The following is a 22,475-nucleotide window of genomic DNA, read 5'->3' as shown; positions in this document are numbered from 1 at the left end:
GAGTTGGAAGCGTTTGAATAAGATGGCTAGAACATATTCAAGTGACATACTTAGACATACGTTGTGGGTGCAATTATGTGCATTTTCAGTCAAAGTTATGTTCGAATCGACGTAAGTTCTTACTGAACAACGTGAACGTTTTGAGCTTACAGTATGTTATTAGACTAGGTGTAAGAAGCACGTATTTCATTATAAAGACCTGCATATTACCGTATAAGAACATAGAATACAAGGATACACAGCTACGAGAAGTCCACGATATCACCATCGACGTCGAGCACCTCGATCTCGTCGACTTCGTCGTATCGCACCGGTAACCCTTGCAGATCATCCTTGAGCTCTGCGACGTGATCAGCTAGAAATCTAGCTAGCTCGGCGAAGTCCTTCATCCTATTTTTATCGACGAAAACGTTCCCCTTCGGACTCGCCTTCTTTTTCGAGTAGGTCTCGAGGGCCACCGCTAGCGCCTCGGTCTCCTCATACGGCAGCTCCTCATCTAGACCCTTCTTGACCCTCACCAACTCGTCACCATCCGACTGCAGCGAGCACTTATTCCCCCCGATAGCGCACTGAGCGCACCTCCCCGTCGGTGAAATCTGCTTGCATTTCAGGATGATACCGGGAACATCCTTCGAGATCCTCCTCTTCGCCTTCAGGGGGAGGTTCTGGCAGCAGGTGCAACGTTTGCGACCCGTCCATACCTTACCCTTTGGGGCGAAGTAGATATGCATAGCAGACTAGCGAATAGAAGACATGAAATGATCACGATCAGATGTCGGTTCGTTCCGGTGAAAGAGGGAAAGATTTCACCAAGACTACTCACCTCAATATGAGCCGACGCCTTCACCTCCTCTCCCTCCGGCACCTTCTTCTTCTCTCGAACGATCTCCCTGGCCTCCATCCAGTACTCGTAGACTCGCTGGGGAGTCCAGTACTTCCTGGCGGCCTGGTATTTCCAAAATTGAGGGAGATATTCCCCCAACACGGCTCGCTGCTTGTCTCCGGCGAAATTGGGGTCCGAAGCAGCAGCCTCGGTCTCCTGCTCGTCGTCGAGCTCATCCCCATCGGTCTCGTCGTCCACAGTTTGAAGAGGGGTAGGGCTATCGTATTATTGAAGGAGTAAAGAGGTCGAAAGGATCTGAGTTAGGCTTCTCGGTGCAAAAGCTCAACATTTCACTCACGCCTTCTTCCCCCTCTTCGACCTCTTCTTCTTCGCACCCTCCTCGACATACTCGTCCTCCGAGTCACCAGAGCCCGAGTCTGTGTCCTCCCGAGCTCTCTTCTTCTTCTGCTGCTCCTCCCAGCGGTCAGCCTCAGCCTCCGCGTTCTCAGCCTTCTCGCGATCAGCCTTCTCGCGAGCCTCGCGAGCCTCTTCTTGAGCGGCCAACCTCTTGCTATGCCGAGCAGCAGCCGCCTCTGCACCTCCCCACTGCTTAGGCTTGGGCCTAGAGGAGGATGAGGCGGTCTATGAGCAGTTTATAGGCTTGTAAGTCGTTTATTCGGGTGAAAGAAGGTCACGTTTCGACGTACGGCGTTTTGAGAACCTTGGGCGTTCGACATGGCTTGAAACGGGAGTAAAAAGACTAGTTTGGGCAGAGGTGAAACGTGTAAGGCGTAAGGGAGGTCTAGAGCAATGATACGAGGTGTTTTGAAGTATCTAGTATTGATATTAAGACTTAGAACGATATCGAGGTGGTTGATGTAGATGAAGGTTCTTGGGTGAAATCGTTCGACTATGCTAGGCAAAAACGGCGATCATTTTGGTGAAAATCCCTTATTGTTCATCGACCGTTTTGCTCGTTTTTGTCGATTTCGAGGGTTTTTTCTCAAAATCACCCAAACTCGATTAAATCGATCTAGATCAAACATACAGCCTCGGTGCATGTTATATAGCTATACAGAGTGAAAGACAAAGGTATTTCGGTGGTATAAAGACGATCGAACCCAAAAAACACGAAGAACAGTAGAAATATGGGAAAAAAAGGCAAAAGCCGAGAACATCGTGTATTCGACTACTTATCGGTGTTCTGCTTGCGATTTGGGCGATTAGTGATCTTCCCCGATGCAGCAAGATCGTTCCTGATTGCTTCGAGGACGTCCGTCATCTTCTTCTCCGGGTATTTCGTCTCGAATCTTACCCAGCCCTCTTCGGTGAAATCGGTCGCTCCTTCATTGAGCATGGAGTACGCCATCCCCAATCGACTTCGCTGGCCGTAGATGACCTGAATCGACTTATGGACTATGTCACCACCCTTGGCACCTGAATACCACTGCTTCGGCCAGTCCTGCAAGGCGTAGTAGTGATATTCGTGGCCACCAGCTTGAAACCACTGTTTTACTGCTTCTTTCACCGTCGACGTCTTCGGTATCTTCGGAGGTCGATTTCCCACGATTTCACCGCTACGACGGAGTCGTAGCTCGGTGAAAGGCGTAGTAGTTGCACCCTGAGCGTTCACATGCGATGCAGCGGGTGCTAGCATGTTTTCGACACGACGTTCGGACGATTCAAACGGACGACTCGAGCTCGATGTCGACGCCTGTGCTGGCACCACAGGACCTGCAGAGATCGTCGCAGGACCCACTAGACCCTTGGCTAGGAGGCTGGCAACGACAGCATCAGCAACTTGGCCCAGGATCCCCGCCTAAGGTCGAAAAGCAGTTAAGGTCTCGGTTCAGTGAAATAAGTTGCCTAATCACCGAAAGCAGAGAACTTACCATCGGAATCGATTCTACAGGTCTGTCTAGCTCCTGATCTCGCAATGTTGTTCGCAGGCCATCCATCTCACGTCCTACGACCCGTGCAAGTCGATTCATCTCCTCCCGGAGCTGTGCTATATCACCGGTCTTGGCGATTTGCAAATCCGTCGAGGACGACTGAATGCTTCGACGAGCGTGATTACGCTCAGGATTCATCTGGTCTGAGTACGAGGCCTCGTGCTGATTACGTTCCTCCAAGAGATAGCGTCCAATCGTACCGACCTAGACAAGAAGCCAAGATAGACAACAACGATCGGATGTCCGGTGAAAATGTTAGCATGTTCACCCGAGCTTCGACTTCACCTTACAGCTTGAAAGATACTTACAGCCTCGCCTTCAGCCCACCCTCCCCACCATATTGAAGCCTGTAGAGCCCATTTGACGGCTGGGTCTTCGCCAAACCGCCACTGAGCCCCTCCTCGTCGCATACAGTGACCGGTGAAGTTTCCATTCGAATACTTATCACCAAGGCCTGAATCGTGGACGATTCTATCGAACATGGACTGCCACGTCGCTGCAGACATCCTCTTCTCTATATCAACCCCTCCGAACTTGTCGATAACAGGAAACAGAAAGAAGTGGGGCTTGGCGTCGACGTGGGTGAAGGCTCGAACGTGTTTCACCCAGTTTTGAAGGTGGTGCCAAACGGCAACAGGGCGCTCGTCGGGATTGGTGGGGTCATGAACCTGATAGACACGACCTATAAGCACGGTCCCACAAGAACATAAGCATACCGCAATGATACAAGGCGAGGTATACATCAGTACGGAGCTGTTATGCTGCTCAATGAAAACGCTTGCTCTTTCACTCACCCTTCCTCGCATCAGCCTGATTCGTCTTTCGGAACGTCAGAGTGATCGTCTTGAGTATTTGACCTGGATATCCAGGGTCGGTAGCATTGTCTGACACGTGCTGGTATTGTAGGCTGAGTACCTCGTCCATTCGACACCACAGGTACCATGTAGTACACATGTACGCGAGGGCAAATAACCACTCAGTTCGAGCTTTAGCATCAGTCTCGACCTTGAGCTGAGCCTCTACCCAGTTGACAAGCACGAGCAGATCGGGTAGTAAGAGCGGGAGAGACTGTACGAACATGAATCTGTGTATCAGTATCTATAGGGTGAAAGAGGGAAGGATTTCGGCGGACGAACCTGCTCGCTAACTCCCGCTCGACCATCCCGGTTCTTGATCGATTTCATCAGATCCCTGACTTCACCAGCGTACACAGGGTTCCCATGCCACGTTCCGTTCTCTCGCTGGTGCCAGAATTCGCCCTGAGGAAGCGTCGTTGCAATTGACGATGTCGGCACGGAACTCAATGAAAACGCAAGATCTTTCACTCACGTAGCACTGATTGCCGAACGTCTCTTGAAAGTATGCTCGCAACGCGGCCTTGATGCCATCGCATGTGTCTTTGCTGTGTGGCTTCGTACCATTCTTGCCTGAGACCCCGTGAGCGATGAACAGGTGAACACATCGGGCAGAACGTTCGCTCAAGACGTCTAGCGCTCCTTCGAGATTTGGGTCGCCAGGTTGTCGTGTTTTGTTAAAGAGGTCCAGCCATGTTCTACACCTCTTCATGTAGCCTTGATAGACCTTCTTTGTACCCTTAGCCCTCAGGTGAGACTGTACGATAGACTGCGAGGCCTCTAGAGCGGTCGAAGGGTCGATTCCTTCGTCGTGTCGAAGAGATCGACCCTTGTTGCCTTTACGGGCCTGTTTGGCGGCAACAATGACCTTTCGGGATGCACCTTTCTTTGCAGAGGGCTCTAGTAACTGCGAACTTGATGCCAGAGGCTGTGTATCGAAGGGGTTATTGTATCCCCCTTGGCCCGACGAAAATGAAGGAATTTGCACTGAGGATCGGTCGTCGATCTCTTGGATGATGGTATCGCGGCCCAAATAGACTACCTCATCAGTCGATTGATCTGGCACGTCGACAAAGTCTAAGGGAAGGTCTAGTGGTCTTGAGAAGGGTTGCTGAAGGATATTTGGGGGGTTGTAAGGCTGGTATTGATCGAAAGGGAGTGTAGCGAAAGAGTCGTTGATTTCAGTCGACGTCGACGTCGACTGACCTGTAGGTCGGCTGTAGTATTGCTGACGATTGTAGGGGGTTCGTGATTGCTGGTACATGATGGCGTAGACGACGTTTAGGTGGTACTAGTAGTAAGACAGATGATGGAACGGTAGTATAGTAATAACGTCGATAACATGTCGACTTCGACTGATCGACTTAGACGACTTCATCAACAGACGAACGTAAACAATTAATAAATAATAAGACACGTCATAAATCGCTGTTCTAGTTATTATGATAGCGCCAATTTACCTGAAATTACCTCCGAATTCACCGATCGATAAATCAACCCCCATCAAGGCTACCTTTGCCCATTCGATCGCGTTGAAAGGTGAGCGTGGACTCTGCGTGGACCCAATTCAACACGTTTGGCTGCGAGTAGGGTGATCGGATGTATATAAGCACCAGCATGGGCCAAGGGCCAAGGGCACACATTCCCCTTCTCCCTCGTATCGCTCACCGCGTCAAAAGATAGAATAGATATCAGGTTCACATCGTAAATACAAGCTACAAGAGGAGGGAGATCTGTCGTCACGATGAAGGGGAAAAAGGCAATTCAATCAAAGGTCAGTAGATATGTTAAGTCTACTTTATACAGTTTCGACCGAGATGCTCATCGTACAACATATGAATCCACGCTTATAATTCGTGTTGATGCCCACCGCCCGCAGTTCCCGACGGCACGGATCAAAAAGATCATGCAGGAAGACGAAGAGATCGGAAAGGTCGCTGCGGGTGCACCCATCGTCATCTGTGAGTCGTCGGGCTCTTCCTCTTCGTCTTTTTGTCGGATCATGATCAGTTCTAACTGATTTCCTTGCTGTTCACTTTCGTTTGTCGTTCTCCCTGCCTTCGCCTATCCTTTTCTTTCTCGACAGCCCGCGCACTAGAACTATTCCTCAAAGACATCATCCTCCAGACGACCACCATCGCCCGCGAACAGAACACGAAAAAGATCCAGCCCTACCACTTGAAACGACTGGCCAACGTGAATAGGACGTACGATTTCCTCGACGACGTCTTGGCCAAGTTTGTGGATCCCACAGGAGGGGTCGTCAGCGGGGGTGCGGGGAGCGGGAGCGGGAATGCTACAGGTGCAGGTGCAGGGGGAGGTACGACGGCCAAGGGGAAATCGAGAGCCAAACCCGCCGAGTTGGAGTCTGACGAGGAGGAAGAGGAAGAAGAGGACGAGGACGAGGGTGGGTCGGATGAAGCGGGGGTTGGAGCTGCAGGGACAGGGAGCGGATGATCGGTCTAGGCGGCGATGAATGGCATGGACGTTGAAGCGAGGCAGAACAACGGGGAGACGTTCAGGAGGAGGACTGCAAAGTCGTTGGAGATTGTGGAAGCGCAGAGCATTGGCGGTCGCATCAGGACGGGAGAGAAGATACATCGACGGATCAAGCGAAGGGAAAGAAAGTCGGGTCGAGCCGTACCGACTTCTCTCGGACTTGCGAGGGGGATGGAGCCCAACAACGGCCAGATGGGTCGGAGGTGTGGTCACATCCGGTTCGGAAGCGAGAGTCGGAACGCCGGGAGCACGAGGATACGAAACCCGGACATTGGCCCTGAGACTCGAAGTCTGAAAGTCGGGATGCGCTATAGACGGTCGGAAGTTGACGTCGCCGATGCGATCTGGATCAACCGTCCGACCTCGGACCTATCGCTCGGATTGGAGACCCTTGGACTGTCCCTCCCATTCGAAACCCTTCCGTCTCGATCTGGCCGGGGATGCACCCAGCTTCCCATCATTCCACTACCCGAACCATCTCATCATCCCATCGTTCTGACGTTCTCGACCGTAACACCAACCCAACCCCCTGGTAGCCCACGTTATTACCTCACACCAGTCTGATCGTCGTTGTCGTCCCCGGAATTTGTAATCGAGCCGAGGTGTCACGAGTTGTATTTCGCCTAGAGTAGATGTAAAAGTATGACAACATGAAGAGAAGCCCGATGACCATGCCCAACTTCTCCGTCATCTGTTGTCATGGTCTCCGATCCCTCCCGCTGATACTGTCGGCTCGCATACCCGCAAAACGCACGGTTATGGTCAAGACTACCCAGGTCGCCTTTAGCTAGCTGAACAGCTATCGCGATCGCCAGCTGGACTATCATCTCGTCCATCTCTGATCATCCTAATCTCGACATCTCTTGTACGGCCACAAGCCCGGTATAGAAGCGTCTCCCTCATCAAAGACCCTTGGATTTCCCCTTCTCCGCTATCCTCGCTATAAGAAAAACGGTCGTATCGTCAAATCGGAACTCGGTATCGCTAGACTCGGAACAGGCCGTAAGATCGGGGGAGATCGTGTACACCAGACTGACCTTGCCGATTGAACTGTTGTATCCCCACAAACCCGAACAAGAGGGTGGTCACGACGTACTTGGCCTGTAAGACGTGTCCGATTTAGTGAACCTATTCGATGGCAGCCATTCAAGGATCGGCAGGGCGTAGGCTTCTTACACCAACATCCGCTGGGCAGTGATACTTGATGCATTGGGATAGCATGTACGAGGCTTCCGCTCCGTGCTTCGATAAACAAGGTCGAGTCCGGTAAGTTGTAAAGACGGCGAAATGCGGTGGACGACGGGCAAGAGGTGCTTACGGCTCCGAGCAGAAACTTGAAACTCGCAGCAACGAACCCCTTCCCGAGAAGACCCTCGACTGTATCCTTGACGTAGGCGGCTATCGAGTGCGAAGAGAAGTGTACGAAGAGTTGGAAAGGTATGAGGACGAGCAGGAGTGCCGGTACAGGGAAGAAGGGGGGAGCCGAATATCGGTTGACCCGGGTAGGTCGGTCGTCGGTCAGTTGCATTTCTCGGTCCTAATGGAAGTCCTTAACGTGGCCTGTTCGACAGCTACGTTTACCGGTTGATGTATACGTAGCTCGCACCTCGTCTGCATATCTGCATCTGCATATATAGGCCATATAGGGATATAGGGAGGGTATGTACGGTGATCCGGTGATACAAATATTCATTATTATCGAGACGCGATCTACGCAACACATGCACGCTACTGATCCCACAACTCGGGATTGTAAGGCTCCCATTCCGACTCCGAGTTCCAGTCAAACTCGAGCTCCCTGAGCTCCCTGAGCTCGCTAGCCGACGGGACTCGCCCGGCCGGCTCGGGAATGCCGTAATTGTTGCTGGCTTGAACAGCGACGTCTTGACTACTGCTGCTGCTACTGATGTCGCGAACACGAGCGATAATCAGACACTGCCGAAGATATCAGAGACCGACCCATGACTTACCCGCTGGTGCCGCCATTGTTGTTGTTGTTGTTGTTGCTGTTGCTGTTGCCGCTGCTGCTCACGTCGGCGTTGCAGTTGGTGTTGTTGCTGCTACTGCTGCCGCGAACACGAGCATCGTCACCAAACACCGCCGACGACGTGAGACCGACCGATGACTTACCCGCTGGCGCCTCCATTGTCGTTGTTGTTGTTGTTGCTGCTGCCGCTGCTGCTCACGTCGGCATTGCCGTTGGTGTTGTTGCTGCTGCTTCTGCCGATACGATCGCGAGCATCGTCATCAAACACCGCCGACGACGTGAGACCGACCGATGACTTACCCGCTGGCGCCGCCGATATTGAAGACCGGCCCAAAAAACACGTTCCCATAATAATGATTGTTGATATTGTTGTTTATAATTTGGGTCGTCGCCGCAGGAGTCGAAACAGTCGGGACAGAAGTCGCGGCGGCGGCGTCGTCAGCGTCGTCGTCGTTCCTGTTGTTGTCGTTGCTGCTGCTGCTGTTGATGGAATTGACGACATGGACATGACGTGCCAGGTGAGTAACGCGAACGAGCGAACGAGGCCGATGCGTAAATTGAGCGAACAAGCAGAAGGTCGATGCGTAAGTTGAGCGAACGAGCAGGAGGCAGATGCGTAACGTACCCGATCGGAACAGGGGCGGCGACCTTGTGGGTGTCGGCGTCGTCGCCTTTGTTGTTGTTGTCGTTGTTGCTGCTGCTGCTGCTGCCGTCGATGAGATGGCGGTATGGTACGAACATGACGTGAAAGGTGAGTTGAGCGAACAAGGAGGTTTCGATGAGCGACGTACCTGATCGGACTAGGGGTCGCAGTGGTGGTGGTGGCGGCGGCGGCGGCGGCGGCAGCATCGTCCTTGACGCTGTTGTCGTTGCTGTTGTGATGGCGGTATGAGCATGAGGTTGAGCGAACGAGCAAAGGAGGTTTCGACACGCGACGTACTCGATCGGAACAGGAATCGCAGAGGCGGCAACATCGGTCATGACGGGCTTGACATCCTCCGAGCCAAGAGCACCAAACCGGGGGAGAAGCGAGCCAAGGGGTGCCGGTGCGGGTGCGGGTGCCGGTGCGGGTGCGGGTGCCGGTGCGGGTGCAGGTGTTTCGACATATACCGACCAATTTACTCGAGCAAGCTCTTCCTCCAGCGAATCGGTCACCTGATCCCGGAGGAAGACGGCGACTAGAAGCAATGGGGAGGCCTCGACCAATCGCTGTCGTCGGTCCGCCACCGGTGATCGCCACACTTCGCTCAGCCGATCCAATCGCTCCCTGAAGGCCCCTCCCGCTCTCACAACTCTGCCGCGAAGGTGCCGACTAAGAAGGAGCCTTCTCGCTCGGCTGAGAGACAGACCTCTTTGATCGAGCCAATGTCGAAACGCGGCCAACAAGTCGGGCGAACGAGAGCGACGACGACGATGAGTAGAGGGGGTATATGAACGCCGTCCAGCCATGATGATGTGAGTTGTTCTGGTTCGGGGTCGAGTTCGAGTTCGAGTTCGAGTTCGAGTAGAGTTCGAGTTCGAGTTCGAGTTCGAGTAGAGTTGCGAAAAAGTTGCGAGGGAGTTGCGAGAGAGTTGCGAGAGAGTTGCGAGAGAGTTGCGAGGACGAAAGCTAGCTTTATATCTTCATCCCATTATTGGACGACCGTGATTCCAGCGAGCGAGCCAGCGAGCCAAACTGGAAGCGCAGGCCAAGCGCGGGTTCGTTCTCACGCTGTCCGTCATCTTGTCTACGATCTTGCAAGGCTCCTGAGGTCCGATACTAAATGTATTTCGATTCGATAACTCGAGAGTCGATACTAAGTCTAGTCGATGGGCCGTTGGGGTGCCCTCCCGGCGTTCTTGCCTTTTCGCCCTCTGTATATGTATATACTTCGGTCGACCGCTCCGTTTTCGCCGCTTGCGTGTCATTGTTCCACCGTTTTTCATCATCACCCTCCTTTCGACTCCGACCGGAACGGACCCGATGGTCCGATGATCCTTCCAGCCATCTCTCTGAAAGGAGGGTCCTTGTCGTTTAACCGATGGTTTCCTTTCTTGTCGTCCGTCGCTCTCGCTGCCGTTGCGAGACAAAGACAGATACGTTTCGTATCGGCGATAGCGTGTCGGCTGACCGAGTCGCCCATCAGACCCATCAGTACGTCATGATCCAAAGGACGGTGATCCGGCGTATGCTATCGCCGAGGTTCGGCAAGATGGATCAGAGACGATGATCCTCCACCCGACCGATGATCTGAAACAGATGTTTGGCGCGGAGTAAATCGAGGCTTGCGCTGTTCTTCTTTTCGTCGATTATTCTACAGTCGACGTTGCCTCTGCCCAAATCCAAGTAAGAGGGTAACCACTTGGACAAAGTCGAAAACCATTTCCAGAGACACCCGAGAGCTCGTATTGCGCCAGAGGGACAACCTTGTAGCTGATTGTGCTTTCGGCTTGCGGTGAGAGAAGAGGGCTAGGAGTTGATAGCGCTCCTCATGCGCTGTCAAACATACTCATCCCGACCGACCCATATTGTCCTGTCGACATCGATCTCCCTTTGAAATTTTGTAAGGCGTCTCCGTCCAGTCGCCAGCGCCAACCCATGTCGCCGAATTCTTCCGATCTTTTAGGGTGCGTCGATGATATTACCAGCTTCTCGCGTTTCGCATCCGATTGCAACTACCTTGAGGGATGTTAATGCATGCATGTTCTGATAAGTCGAGCCTAGAGCGTGAACCTAGATGCTACAAATTCCTGATCGACTGAGATGTAACCGAAGTCAAAGTCGGAGTCCAATCAGCCAACCGGTCTGTTTCGCAAACGCTCTCGGATTGGATATATCAGGAAATTCCAGATTGAGATCCCGTGGTCTCTCCGTTCAAGCGGGCAGGGCTGACTCACCTAAATAATACACTGCAGGGAGAGTCGCGTAGATCTGCGTCCTTGGCGGTAATATTCCAGTGATGTTTTCCGCCAACAAAATACTAGGCGAGACGACCAGCCGCCAATCGCAATCGAACTGGAGAGCCGCCGACCGAACCGCTTGCCCGTGTGGGTGGACGAGAGGTGCATAACGTTCCGACCCAGGCAAACGGTGTTGTGACAAACCGGGCCAACACATCGGCGGGGATACGGAGGCGAGAGGTGAATAACGCTCACAACGTATTTGGTCCCCGCAGTGTTTTGCAAACCCGTCGGCGAAGGCCTCCCGAAGATAGGCGATGGAGCATGCACCGGCAGATCATAAAAAAGTCAGTTGATCAGTTGCAAAGCAATGTATTTTATCAGCGTCAGGCCAGATCGATTCGATTGGATGGCCCGTGGACGTGCGCTTCGCCCGCGCTTCTGGTGGCTGGTAGAGATGCGAGCGCGTTGGGACACACGCATGCTCTGGTCCACGTCCGCACGCCTACCTCTTCCTTCCTCACTCATCCTCCGTCTTCTTTCGTCCTGTGAAGAGCTGTGGAGAGCCGGAAAGATATCCAAGCACAGCGTCTCAAATTCTGGCCGACATCAGTCTACGTCTGGAAGACAGGTGGCAAACAGTGCTCGTTCACCATCGTCGCAAGAGTTCGCCTGGATATACCAGACATAGCTGCGGTCGGGAATTAATGGGCTACGTCCGGGAATAAAACCAGGACTGAGATGCGAATGGAAGTACTGCAGACAATCTTATCGGAGCTACCTGAATGTTCAAAAGGCTACACGCGTCGTCTCCCTGCTGTTCGACTGGCTGATCAGATGGAACATCCAGTCTGGACCTTAATCGCCTTGCTAGGCGACACGGAAAAGATGGCGCTTGAGTACACGCTTGGACTACCCCTTGATCGGACCCTTCTCCACACCAAAGGGCGGTTGTTGGACGTCACGAAGGATGCGCTTCTCTTAGATCATCCGGGAAGCATGGGATGGCCAAAGCGCGTGTCTGCGATGCCGACAACATACAGTCGGGCATGATCTAGATTCAGAGCGAGAATACAACTCTCAGACCGATTGGCAAACCATACTTGGACCCCGTCAGCGAAAGTGTCTAATATCAGTCGGTCGAGTGGGTTACCCCTATCGCGATCACAGATGGCGCGATGGAGGGACAGAAGGGACATTGGCTTGGGACGGTGGCTCGGAAATTTGCGGGGGACCCCTATACATCCTACACCTACCTGATCTACAAAATGCTATGGCCCACCACTAGAAGATGGCGAGAACACGTTGGCATACTAGACGCGTTTCAGGTTGATCCACTTGACGTCGAATGGGCGATGATTCGCGCTCGTTGATCGCTTATCACGCCGAGGTGAACGAGACCGAGACATTTCTGTCTCGGTCTCTCGGTCAGGGATCAGGAGATCGTACGATGGGTTTCGGGTCAGATTGGGTTTTCGGGCAGCAAAAGAATTGGGACTGGTCATCAGCAAGAATTCAAATATATATACTCGCCAGGCAGATCAGGGTGTTTCCTCGCCAAGTTCTTAGGGGCTAGTCGCGAATTAAACGGGCATACCCATACGGTCGTCTAGCTTGCTAGGCAGATCAGGGTTGTTCAGGTGCTGCGGGGCTATCCATACGGTCGTCTGGCTTGCCAGGCAGATCAGGGTGTCTCCTCGCCAAGTTCTTTCGGACGTTAGCTTTGGGAACCAACAAGGGGAAATACGAACACTTTTCGGAGCCATCGAACAGCAAGTTACAACGCAGAAACTAAGCTCGAACTCTAGGGCAAGACCAGAACGAGGAACAAGGTCGCCTCACTGCCGACCACCTACACCATGCTGGTCCCGGACAAGATCGTCTATAGTTATGGCATACCAGAAGCAACCGCTTGGCTCTCAATACTGCCATACCTCGACGATGCCGCCACCACCTCGAAGCGTGATCAGACCTCCGGGCGTAATTCCACGTCATGTGGAACTCGTCTGTTATCAGAAAACCGGCAACGCCGACGCGCTCCCATCGCACGATATCGCCGAAAAGCGAAGAATTTGCAAACTTCAGCGCTTGACTCTCGGCTCGGATGGCGTGATCAGGCGACGCGGATGCTCGAAGTTGCTCGAATTTTCCACCTGGGGGCCGGGGGGGGCCTCTGGGACGAGTATATAGAGGGAGCACTCCCGGAGTCCTTCTCTCCACTCGCCCAGTCGCTCTCTACTCTCCTCTACTCTACTCAGCTCAAAAATTACTAGACTACGAGCAAGATCATCATTGTTAACCATCGAAACGCGAAGACGTCGACATGCAAGAACATCCTATCGATCGCCCTTCCTCGTTCCTTTCGTTACACCTTCTACATCTCATCGTTGCTCTTTCCTTCCTTTCCCCTTCGACGGTGCACTTCCCCCTCTTTAAGCCCGTACATCCGCTGTCCTCTTCCTATCGCCGCCCACGAGCGTCCAGTCGGGAGGAGAAAGTCGGCCGAACTTCAGCTTTCGAGCAGTCGAACGGGGCTTCGTGCCGAGCCACTTTGCTTCGTGCCGAGCTACTTTGGCTCGGATGAATCGTAAGTCGAAGCTGTCGGCTCGCTGTCCGCTTGATCTCGGTCTGACAGGTTCTCATTTCCTATATTCAAAGTCGGCTGGACCTAACGACAAGACCGTAGACGTTTGTTGTGTTCTCTACTTTCGCCCCCGGGGAATCGGGTGGCTGTTAACCGCGAGAGTGATCGTTTGTCTCGGCAGACGGTCATGCTGAGGAGGGTCTGTTTCATCGCGTTTCGCTGGTGTATACTCCCATTTCATCGCGTTTCGCTGGTGCCTACTCCCATTCCATCCCCTTCCTACTTGGTCGTCGGTGCGCTGAATCGTAAGCACGCCAGCTTGATCATCGTCGACTCGACTCGACTCGACCTGACTAACTTGTCGCGTTTTGCCGTTCCTCCTGGTGTACTTCAGGTGAGATCGCGCTGCTACGGTTCTCGGGATTTTTGGTGAGTTCCTTCTTGGGCCGTGTCCGAAAGCAAGTTGGATCTAACTTGGCATCGACGAACGGACAGATTTAAACCATGTCCTCCGCTCGTAACCGTCGCTTGAAATCAATTGTCTCGACGAGGTTATCGTAGTCGTGACCCCTATATTAAAAACGGACGCTCGAGTCCTACATTCCCCCTGCCATCCTCTCCGTCGGCGAATCTGGATTGACCCACGACCACCATCAGCCACTCTCGAACCAGGACCAATAGGGCGACTCGACCTTCGATCACCGGTTCAATCGATGATCGCTTCATACACTTCTCGACTCCAACACTCGACATGTTCTTTCAACCTCGGCACATTCGCTTACGGCATTCGCATGCAAGAACTTCCCCCCTCGCCATTCCTTTCCTATCCTATTGCGGGATGATCTCGCGGCTATGCTCCGCTCGAAGACATTACGTTCGCCCCTCCCCCTGGACCAACGTCCGATGAACGATGGCAAACTTGGCCCGGCTTACGACCACCAGCACCGATCATCGGCTCGTACACCTTTGGAATTTCAGCCCTCGATATGTTCTTTCGACCTCGACTCGACCGAGGGGTTCACTTCGAGCTTCAGCGAATCCCAGCGGCCCGAGTGATAGTTAGGTGTGAGTATCGACTCGAAACAACTTTCCCAATCCCGACCGGCCTTTATGCCTCCCATCGTGCGACTCGGGCTTACACCTCGATATTGTTGTTGCTATTTGCCACGTTCGCAGCTCGGCCGTCGGAGCTGGATTGGATGGCGGACACCAGCTCGCCCTCACCGGGAGTGATCCTCCGTGTACAGGTCGTCATAGGCTGACGCCGGTGGTCGAGTCACCGGTAGACCGTTCTTGTGACACGCTCGACCGGTTCGCCCCGACCGTCTCGTGTTGCAGGAACGGTCACAGCCACTCTCTTTATGGTAAGCCACGCGTTCGACCGCGACTCTACCGACGCGTGAGCTTATATACCTTTTATGACACGGCATAGACGACTGATGGTACAAGATCATGCGTTGATTGCGCCTCTGATCGATCCCCTCCGATACCACTTGCGTATCGTGACATAAGACCGGTCGACTCGAACGACTATTGCGGCGTCGGCCGCGTCCTGGGTGCACAAGTAAGTTCCGTTTCGCAACTTTTATCTCTCTCTTATAGTCCGAGACGGCGGGGTTCCCATCGTAAGTTCAAGAGGACCTGAGCAGTGCCGACCCGATGGCATCTGACTGACTCAGCACTTTCGGGATCTTGTGCGGCGTACTTAGGTGAGATCATAAGCTGCGACGATCTCGGGATTCTTGGTAAGTTTTCTGAATCATGCTTCGTAGCGGTACAAAGTCCTAACACGCTGTCGATCACCAGATTTTCAAGTCATACTACGCTCGCAATCTTCGCTCGAACTCAATTGTCTTGACGAGGTTGTCGCTGTCGTTCACTACACATCGACACGGACCACGAGTCCAACATTCCATCTCTTGCTGTTCGCGAGCAGCAATGGCCGGGCCGGCTTCAGCATCGATTGCGTTGTTCGGTCCGCGTCTTGACGGTTGTGAGTCGACGATTGATCATCTCCAACGCCGACTGCTGATGTGGAGTTGCTTTTCATCTAGTCTCTCGTCGATGACTCCCATTCAGGATGATATGGACCGAGGCCAAGCACGCCCATACCTTGATCGTCAGTGAGCACCTCCACTTTGGACTTGCCATAAGGGACACAGCTCTGACACTGAACTGACCGATTTCAATCCCGGTTGACAGATCCGGTTGTGAGTCGACGATTCTTCATCGCCTCGTCCACACGACCACGCTGATCTTCGATGCTCTGTTCTCCTCCATAGGTCGAAACTTTGCCACATCGTCGTTGAGTCGCCCTGACAATCCAGTGATCGATGGTCCTGTCTTGGCTCTCTCAACGGCGACAAGTTTTCCCGATGCACGCTCGCTCTCTCTATCTATCTGTCATGAACTAGTCTCTTTCACATAAGCACGCAGCTTTGTAGTATGATACGCTCTCTAAAGACATCTCGATTTATGCTCGAATGACGGAACCGTGAACAACAAGCAGGCTTGAACGATCGTACTTACGACTTTGCGCTTGAGGACGAATGATGCATATCGCTAGTGTCGAATATCCCAGCATGTTGTAGGTTTCTACCATTAACACGAAGATGCGGAAGCCCGACCGTAAGCATGGTCATTCCAAATTCGGCCTGCTTGAACCGATTTCTGATTTTCCTACTCGAACAGAGACTAATATAGCACCGAGACCTGATGGCAGCATCCTCATGACGGCTAAAATTGTCAGCAGCACATGATCGATCGATCGGTGACCTAAGCAATGACGTGAGTGCATGCATGCGCATGCACGATGGGATCTTGTTCCATGTTGGTTCTCGTTGTCTTTTTGCGCGAACCTATATGTCAGTGACTTTTTCATACCAGTAGCAGTAGCAGGAGACGCAAGCGGGACCACAAAAACGTTGGATACATCCTTTGTTCTGGCTCTTAGAATACCAATCGCCTTAGGCGACCCTTCCGATAATCTTGCTATCATCGCCCGTGTCTCTAGATCACGCCGGGCGATCGCGTCTGACACACAAGACGAGCGCAGTAGACAGGTTGACTTCCGATAACGAAAATGCCGCATACTTTCAGCTATCAATATGTTCGGACGCTCGCAAAATGGTCCGCGGTGAAACTGGTACAAATACGACATCCGCTACGCACGTCGCACTTTCGGCCACGACAACAATAGCTGTCGCCAAATGGCTGAACCTTGACGTCCTGGAACCCAACTTCTGAGCTCCCCACACAGACATCTCATTCGGCGCTTTATCAAGGTGTGGTTCCGTTGAACATCCGATGCGGGGAGTAGGTAAATCAGCGAAACGAATCGGGTTGATCTATCGATCAAAAGTAAGCATACCTTCGCTTGGCGGCGAGAGCTCTTTTCATCCTTCGAAACTTAGCGGCTCTCAGGAGCTTCTTGGCCTGTCTCCCGCTGGTCTCAGAGGATCTCTTCAAAGCTTTTCGCTCGACCTTAGCGACCTTTCTGCTGGGTTTCCTAAGCTTCTTCTTCTCTTTCCCTCCAAGTGCGACGCATCCCGTAGTCTGCTGTTCCTGTGCGACCTCTTCCGTAATGAAGGTGGCGGATGTCGACATCAATTTGTTGAGCAACATTCGCACCGAGATCGGAAGCTTACCCTTCATGAGGAACTTGATGTGCCTGTCCACAATACGCATGAACCGTTTGCAGAACATATTGATCTGGTCCCGCGTAGGTTCTCCAGGTACCCAGGGCCTCCTTCGCAGGTTCTGATCGAAGCGCCCATCGGAGGATCCCAAATGACCATCTCGCCCTCTGGCAAGGAGGCATCAATCAGCTGTCGGGCAAGCGGAATGGACGCGACTCTGAATACATCACCTGTTCGACTCACCCAGATATCTTGCTCGTCGAGTGTTCCGAAGCACCCCCTTCTATCGCACGAAAAGCAACTCCAGCCAAGAGAGGGTATCTTTTCAACAAGTCCATCGGAATTGAGGGCACTTGGGCAACGAAGCGTTGCAATCGATCGAAACGAGCTTGCATATCTGTCTCCACGACGCTCGATCGCGAAACCGCACTAAAACTCTCGAGTCAGCTGAAATTCAGTTGCTTCGACTGAGAACTGATCTTACGCACCGTCGTCTCCGCCACATTTTGGCTGATACGTATTCAGGGACAAGAGGAGGCTAAAAGTGTATTATCGATGTTGTCACAAAGATATCAGCAAGACTCATAGATAGGTATACGAAAGCTTATCAACAGACATTCTTCTCCCTATCATCGCCACCTTGAATGTAATAGAAGAAGTCGTCCGCTTTGATTCGAAATAGAATGCGAGCTTCGTCTATTGGTGACGATCTTTTTCGTCCACTCGGAGTACGGCAGTATGGCCCTTCTTCTCCAATCTCAGTCCAAAGCTTGAACCTAGACCATTCTGACTGATCGACTTGCAACTTATCCTGCAATGGAGCAAGAATCTTCTGCAGGCGAGCTCTGTTACTTTTATTCAGGCCAAGGTGGTGCGGTTTGGACATGATCCCGGTTGTCGCAGGTTTCATGACTTGTTGGTCTTTGGACTGGGCGGTATTTTGCAATCGAAATGTCGTCGTGATAACTGGTTGAAGTAGACTGGAGCCAGTGCTTGTGTGCGAGGCAGATTGAGGGTCTGGAAGTCGGTGGTGGTGGGATTCGGGAAGATCACGCATTGGTGTCGTTGGCGTAAAGGCCGGCCTGAGCAAGGAACTCGAGATGGAGCTCGACCCATAATCAGGTCTGACCTGACCGTGTTGTTGGTTCCTGCCGGATTTGTGGGATGGTGGGTCCCAAGCTGCTCTCGTCTCGGGTCGACCATCAGAAAAGCGATCTCTCTTCCATCGCTTAAGAAGGGAGGCAATAGTTTTCAGTCATCTCTATTCATCGGCCCTCTCTGGTCCTAGAGACTTACGGTATCGTTCATCTGGGCTGTTCCTTGAAACGAGGCCCCAGGGAAAGCGACTTCCGGCCTCTTTGGCAACCCGGGTTTGACTTCCGACTCTGATCTCTTGCTAGCTGACATGTTGCTTGTGACACCGTTCATGTGAGTCGTGCCTAGAAGCGAGCCTCCAGGGAAAGCTATCTCCGGTCTCTTAGGTAGATGAGATGGTGCGGTATTTGCCAGACTATTCGCCGACCCTTTGGCCGATCCCTCTTTCGATGACCCCGCAGCGCTCCGAGGATGACATTGTCGAGACTGACACTTCGCGAAGATAAGATATCAATCAGAGAGACCATCAAATCAGTCAGGTCGTCAGTCCACCTCGACTATAACTCCGGAGAGAAACCGATCAAGATGATTACCATTTGGCGAATGATCTCCTGGTGTTGTGCCTCTCTATCCCGTTCGTTCGATTTGTCATGTTGCCTTTCCCTCTTCCAGTCACTTGAATCGCATCTCGGTCGAGTAGTCGGCACGAAATGCTCGCTGCGAAAACGTGTTGGCGGATTGACCGTCTGCACCGCGAACTGACCTGCGAAGATAGACCCAGGGAAGTATTCGTACGATGTATCAAAGTGGCCTGATACTGCTTACTAGCCTGACGATCAACATTTGATGCTCCCCACTTGGTAGTATCCTTGCCACAAATCCTGCTTAAGTCCGATCGTTGCTTTCCCTCCGAGTGGGCTGGGCAAGGTTCTCCAGCAATTGGTGGGACGAACTCCTGATAAGCTGTATTGGTTCCGTGTTCAAGCTGGAACGAACGCCTCTCACTCAATTTCAGATTGCGCTACAAGACAAACAAATATGGCTTTCGCACTCACCGTGCGGATGGTGCGTGTTTTCACCTCACGCACGAATACCTGCTTCATTTGAGGATACTTTTCAGTAGGGAATGGGAGGCCAGATCCGCTTGCGTGGATGGGTACAGCTGCCATGTTTGAGCGGAATCCCCTCGTTCGTAAGACGGTAGTGACAATCTGAAGGAGCCGTCCCTGCTGAACCTGTAATCAGCTCCCCAGCAGTCACGGGAACGGTGATTTCCTCCTCGATCTCGCGGTATGGGTTAGGTCTATGATAACTCCGGAGGCCCCTTGCACTAGCTGAATGGGTGAGTCCAGTAACGTGACCACTGGTCGTTGATCAAGTAGCAATCGAGTAGTGTGTGCGGTAGTAGTAGTAGTAGTGAGGTGATATTCAGGAGCGACCTGCGCAGGATTGACGATCGGACGGACCACGCGGCGAGTTTCTGCAGGCCAGACGCGTGAAAAGACTACCCAAGTACCACGCAGCTGAGCAGAGACTGGAAGCGTTCGCTACTCTCAGCGATAGCAAGGCCCTTCATGAAGCTTAGATACAGATACAATGCCGATCCCGGTTCATGCTTGAGACCAGTCGAAGTCATGAACACCTGAACGATTATCGTATCAGCGCAAGCCGCTCTGTTCTGTAGTCCTCGTATAGCTCTTCCCGAGTCCTGTCCACCAGAGTCTGCCCCACATCAACGGCTCGTTATTGGTTACTGACCCCAACAGCATCTGTCAACACCCCGAACTCACAGCTGTGAACGTCCTGGACAGCATAGAAGCATAGAGGCCAGCCGTGTCCGTGATCCGGACGTCTAAGACGTTAATGTCGCCCCAAGCGTATTTTCGAGAGAGACAACCACTGAGAGGCATATGTTGAACCGCCGAAGTAGGCTCTGGATTTTCGTTCACGGAAAGCTCTGGATTCGCGGAAAACACGGGGAGGATTCGTGCAAGCGTGTCGTTTCCGAATCTAGATGCTGTATTGGTATAGACCACATCCTGCTCGTCGAGCGTCTCGAAAGGGCTCCCAGTTGGATGCAAGGATTCCGTTTCCTGGCGGTCGGATAGCTGGTGGTCGCCTAGCCCCTCAAACACGGTAAGACCATCGCATAACCCAGCAGCGAGAAGATCGCGCCAGACCGCCTGCTTGATTACGACCCGTTCTTGTGAAGTCAGTGTATCAGCTTTTGCGATCACCGGTAGCACAGAGGTCCTACACGAAAGACGTGAGATCTATGATGATCAAGGAAGTTAGTTGAACCTGCTACACACGCCGAAGCTCGACCAAGATCGACTCACTGCCGCCACATCTTCCTGGCGCAGCTGAGGCTTCCACGCGTCAGCGGCTTTGCTGGCCTCCTCGTCGACGAAGTCGAAAACCGGAGGATCCGATGACGTTGCTTCCGCTCGTGACAACACTGAGCCGGGATCGATCAAATACAACACTGTCGTACAATAGACCGTAAGCAATCGTCACAGCGAACTGCCGAGTACGTACCGAGATGGATCAGATGATCGTCTTCCGTGCCGCCGCGATTCATGCGTCGTTCAACCTGAACCTCGCGGTTTAACCTATCGGCCATTCTTCCCTCGATCAGCCGTTCCAATCCTGCTATAGCTGCTTCTCTCTCGATGCTATCCGTAGCGTGAAGACCAGGTGTATCGATGATGCTGATAGGATGTAGAGTTTGGGTTGGTTTGCCTGGATAGCGTGAAAGTCGCTTCGCAAAATTGGTCGGGACAGGGGACGCGAGGCGATCCACAGTAAGCAGTACGGAATGCTGTTCGAAGCTACGGGTCGGCATGCACCGCTGAAAGGCTCGAAGTGAAGCAACCTCTTGGCCAGATTGACTTTGGTTGCCGGAGGATTCTTCACCGACAAGCAGACCTGGTACATGACGACCGAGATCCGGGTGCTTGTGCATATCGATTAGGAGTCTCGAAAAGCTGTCCGCAGAGTCACCGCATGAGGATGGTCAGCGGTACGTCTTCCACCTATATCTACGAGGATACCACAATCTCACCTCGTCTTACCGATCCCCTTGGCTCCACAGACGACCAGGTTCAAGCCGTGCACGTCCCTGCCTCTTCGCCCTTTCACCGAGCTAACGCTGATCGTAGCCCTGGGTTTGCTCTCGCTCGATTTCGCCTCTCCGGGTGATCTTTCCGAGCCGGCCGTTTCTGCCTCATGCTGGGCTTGATGGAAAATCATGCTCTTTCTCGGTCGGTCTAGCACGCTGCGGGTCGATCCAGACGTCGCAAATGACGGAGAAGGCTGGAAAGACGGCGAGACCTCCTGGGCTCCCGCTTGATCGCCGTACACGGATCCATTGGTGTGTCGCACGCTGGTCGCTGAGGGAGAGACGCGGAAATCCCGAGAAACGTCGTATCCTTCTTGGAAAACGGGGTTGAGTGTGACTGATTGAGACGCACCCAGGTCTGAAAGGCTTCCAGAGCGAGTATCAAAGTCGCTTGAAACATCCTGAACAGCTAAAGGATGGTAGGCATGGTGCGGTTTGGGTCCTACGGTATAGGTGGGATCGCTTTCCAGCGGCTCGACATACTTTCTCCCGGTAGAGGGCTTCCGTAGCTTGTTCATTTCCTGCCGATGGGCTTCACCAATGATAACTTTCGTCTCAGCGGTGCGCACGGAGGTGAAGGAGCGTCGGGCTTTTTGGTGGGAGAAAAAGTCTGGAGTGGGCCCCGTAGTCGTACTGCTCAAGGCGGAACAAGGCCTCGAAGTGATTGACACGGACCGGATCCTGTCGAAAGGCGAATTCGAATCGACCTTCTGAACCTCTGCTCCTTTTTGAAGAGGAGCCGAACTATAGCGAGGCTGATTGGATCGACTCAACGATATCTTACTTTGAGGTTCGAGGCCAGTTTTGGCGGTTGCCCGTAGTCTCGCCAAGTCAAATGCCTCGTCGGGGATGAAGAAGGGTTGATTCGTGACGTTGAGATCGGGAAGAGATGCTGAAGATCGAAGTCGTGGGACAGAGGTTGACGCAGTCGAATCCCTTCGCCTTTTCCTCCTGACAGACGGTATCCTGAACAAGTCCAACATCCTGGTTATCTGCTCCCACCGGTTGGTCAGGCTGCAGCGTTTGTTGACTTTTGATGGAC

At 52.8% G+C, this 22,475-nt stretch overlaps 7 protein-coding genes across 7 annotated transcripts; 2 read left to right on the top strand and 5 right to left on the bottom strand.

Annotated features, from left to right (window-relative positions):
* Positions 1 to 242: 242 nt before the first annotated feature.
* On the bottom strand, positions 243 to 1,560 carry HD553DRAFT_341585 (uncharacterized protein; the record flags this gene model as incomplete). The annotated part of the gene is made up of 4 exons (XM_046182651.1): positions 243 to 737; positions 824 to 1,100; positions 1,182 to 1,465; positions 1,531 to 1,560. The coding sequence occupies 4 exons, from the start codon at positions 1,558 to 1,560 to the stop codon at positions 243 to 245; spliced, it is 1,086 nt and encodes a 361-aa protein (XP_046037140.1).
* A 452-nt stretch (positions 1,561 to 2,012) lies between these two features.
* HD553DRAFT_341584 (uncharacterized protein) lies at positions 2,013 to 4,893 on the bottom strand (the record flags this gene model as incomplete). The annotated part of the gene is made up of 6 exons (XM_046182650.1): positions 2,013 to 2,642; positions 2,716 to 2,979; positions 3,084 to 3,457; positions 3,570 to 3,843; positions 3,912 to 4,034; positions 4,105 to 4,893. The coding sequence occupies 6 exons, from the start codon at positions 4,891 to 4,893 to the stop codon at positions 2,013 to 2,015; spliced, it is 2,454 nt and encodes an 817-aa protein (XP_046037139.1).
* Positions 4,894 to 5,373: 480 nt separating this feature from the next.
* On the top strand, positions 5,374 to 6,086 carry HD553DRAFT_341583 (histone-fold-containing protein; the record flags this gene model as incomplete). Its single annotated transcript, XM_046182649.1, has 3 exons — positions 5,374 to 5,403; positions 5,509 to 5,590; positions 5,716 to 6,086. 3 exons carry the CDS (start codon positions 5,374 to 5,376, stop codon positions 6,084 to 6,086), a joined length of 483 nt encoding a protein of 160 aa, XP_046037138.1.
* A 645-nt stretch (positions 6,087 to 6,731) lies between these two features.
* HD553DRAFT_310221 (uncharacterized protein) lies at positions 6,732 to 7,732 on the bottom strand. Its single transcript, XM_046179821.1, has 3 exons — positions 7,305 to 7,732; positions 7,166 to 7,229; positions 6,732 to 7,068 (listed from the first exon to the last, which is right to left on the bottom strand). Exons 1-3 carry the CDS (start codon positions 7,654 to 7,656, stop codon positions 6,912 to 6,914), a joined length of 573 nt encoding a protein of 190 aa, XP_046037137.1. The 5' UTR covers positions 7,657 to 7,732; the 3' UTR covers positions 6,732 to 6,911.
* Positions 7,733 to 9,615, bottom strand: HD553DRAFT_349670 (uncharacterized protein). Its single transcript, XM_046183472.1, has 7 exons — positions 9,056 to 9,615; positions 8,907 to 8,987; positions 8,741 to 8,821; positions 8,416 to 8,595; positions 8,259 to 8,348; positions 8,099 to 8,191; positions 7,733 to 8,031 (listed from the first exon to the last, which is right to left on the bottom strand). Exons 1-7 carry the CDS (start codon positions 9,562 to 9,564, stop codon positions 7,857 to 7,859), a joined length of 1,209 nt encoding a protein of 402 aa, XP_046037136.1. The 5' UTR covers positions 9,565 to 9,615; the 3' UTR covers positions 7,733 to 7,856.
* Positions 9,616 to 14,565: 4,950 nt separating this feature from the next.
* On the top strand, positions 14,566 to 16,007 carry HD553DRAFT_323608 (uncharacterized protein; the record flags this gene model as incomplete). Its single annotated transcript, XM_046181411.1, has 8 exons — positions 14,566 to 14,644; positions 14,827 to 14,978; positions 15,012 to 15,204; positions 15,289 to 15,324; positions 15,386 to 15,554; positions 15,634 to 15,702; positions 15,782 to 15,789; positions 15,862 to 16,007. 8 exons carry the CDS (start codon positions 14,566 to 14,568, stop codon positions 16,005 to 16,007), a joined length of 852 nt encoding a protein of 283 aa, XP_046037135.1.
* Positions 16,008 to 16,933: 926 nt separating this feature from the next.
* Positions 16,934 to 22,416, bottom strand: HD553DRAFT_341578 (uncharacterized protein; the record flags this gene model as incomplete). Its single annotated transcript, XM_046182648.1, has 9 exons — positions 16,934 to 17,384; positions 17,461 to 17,646; positions 17,706 to 17,755; positions 17,834 to 18,445; positions 18,514 to 18,798; positions 20,103 to 20,585; positions 20,652 to 20,797; positions 20,851 to 21,299; positions 21,377 to 22,416. 9 exons carry the CDS (start codon positions 22,414 to 22,416, stop codon positions 16,934 to 16,936), a joined length of 3,702 nt encoding a protein of 1,233 aa, XP_046037134.1.
* Between the last annotated feature and the right edge of the window lie 59 nt (positions 22,417 to 22,475).

Source organism: Filobasidium floriforme, assembly GCF_021052385.1.
Source record: "Filobasidium floriforme strain CBS 6241 chromosome Unknown HD553scaffold_9, whole genome shotgun sequence".
NCBI classification, from domain to species: Eukaryota; Fungi; Basidiomycota; class Tremellomycetes; order Filobasidiales; family Filobasidiaceae; genus Filobasidium; species Filobasidium floriforme.
The sequence above is the reverse complement of the archived record's forward strand: the minus strand, read 5'-3'. Positions and strand labels throughout refer to the sequence as shown.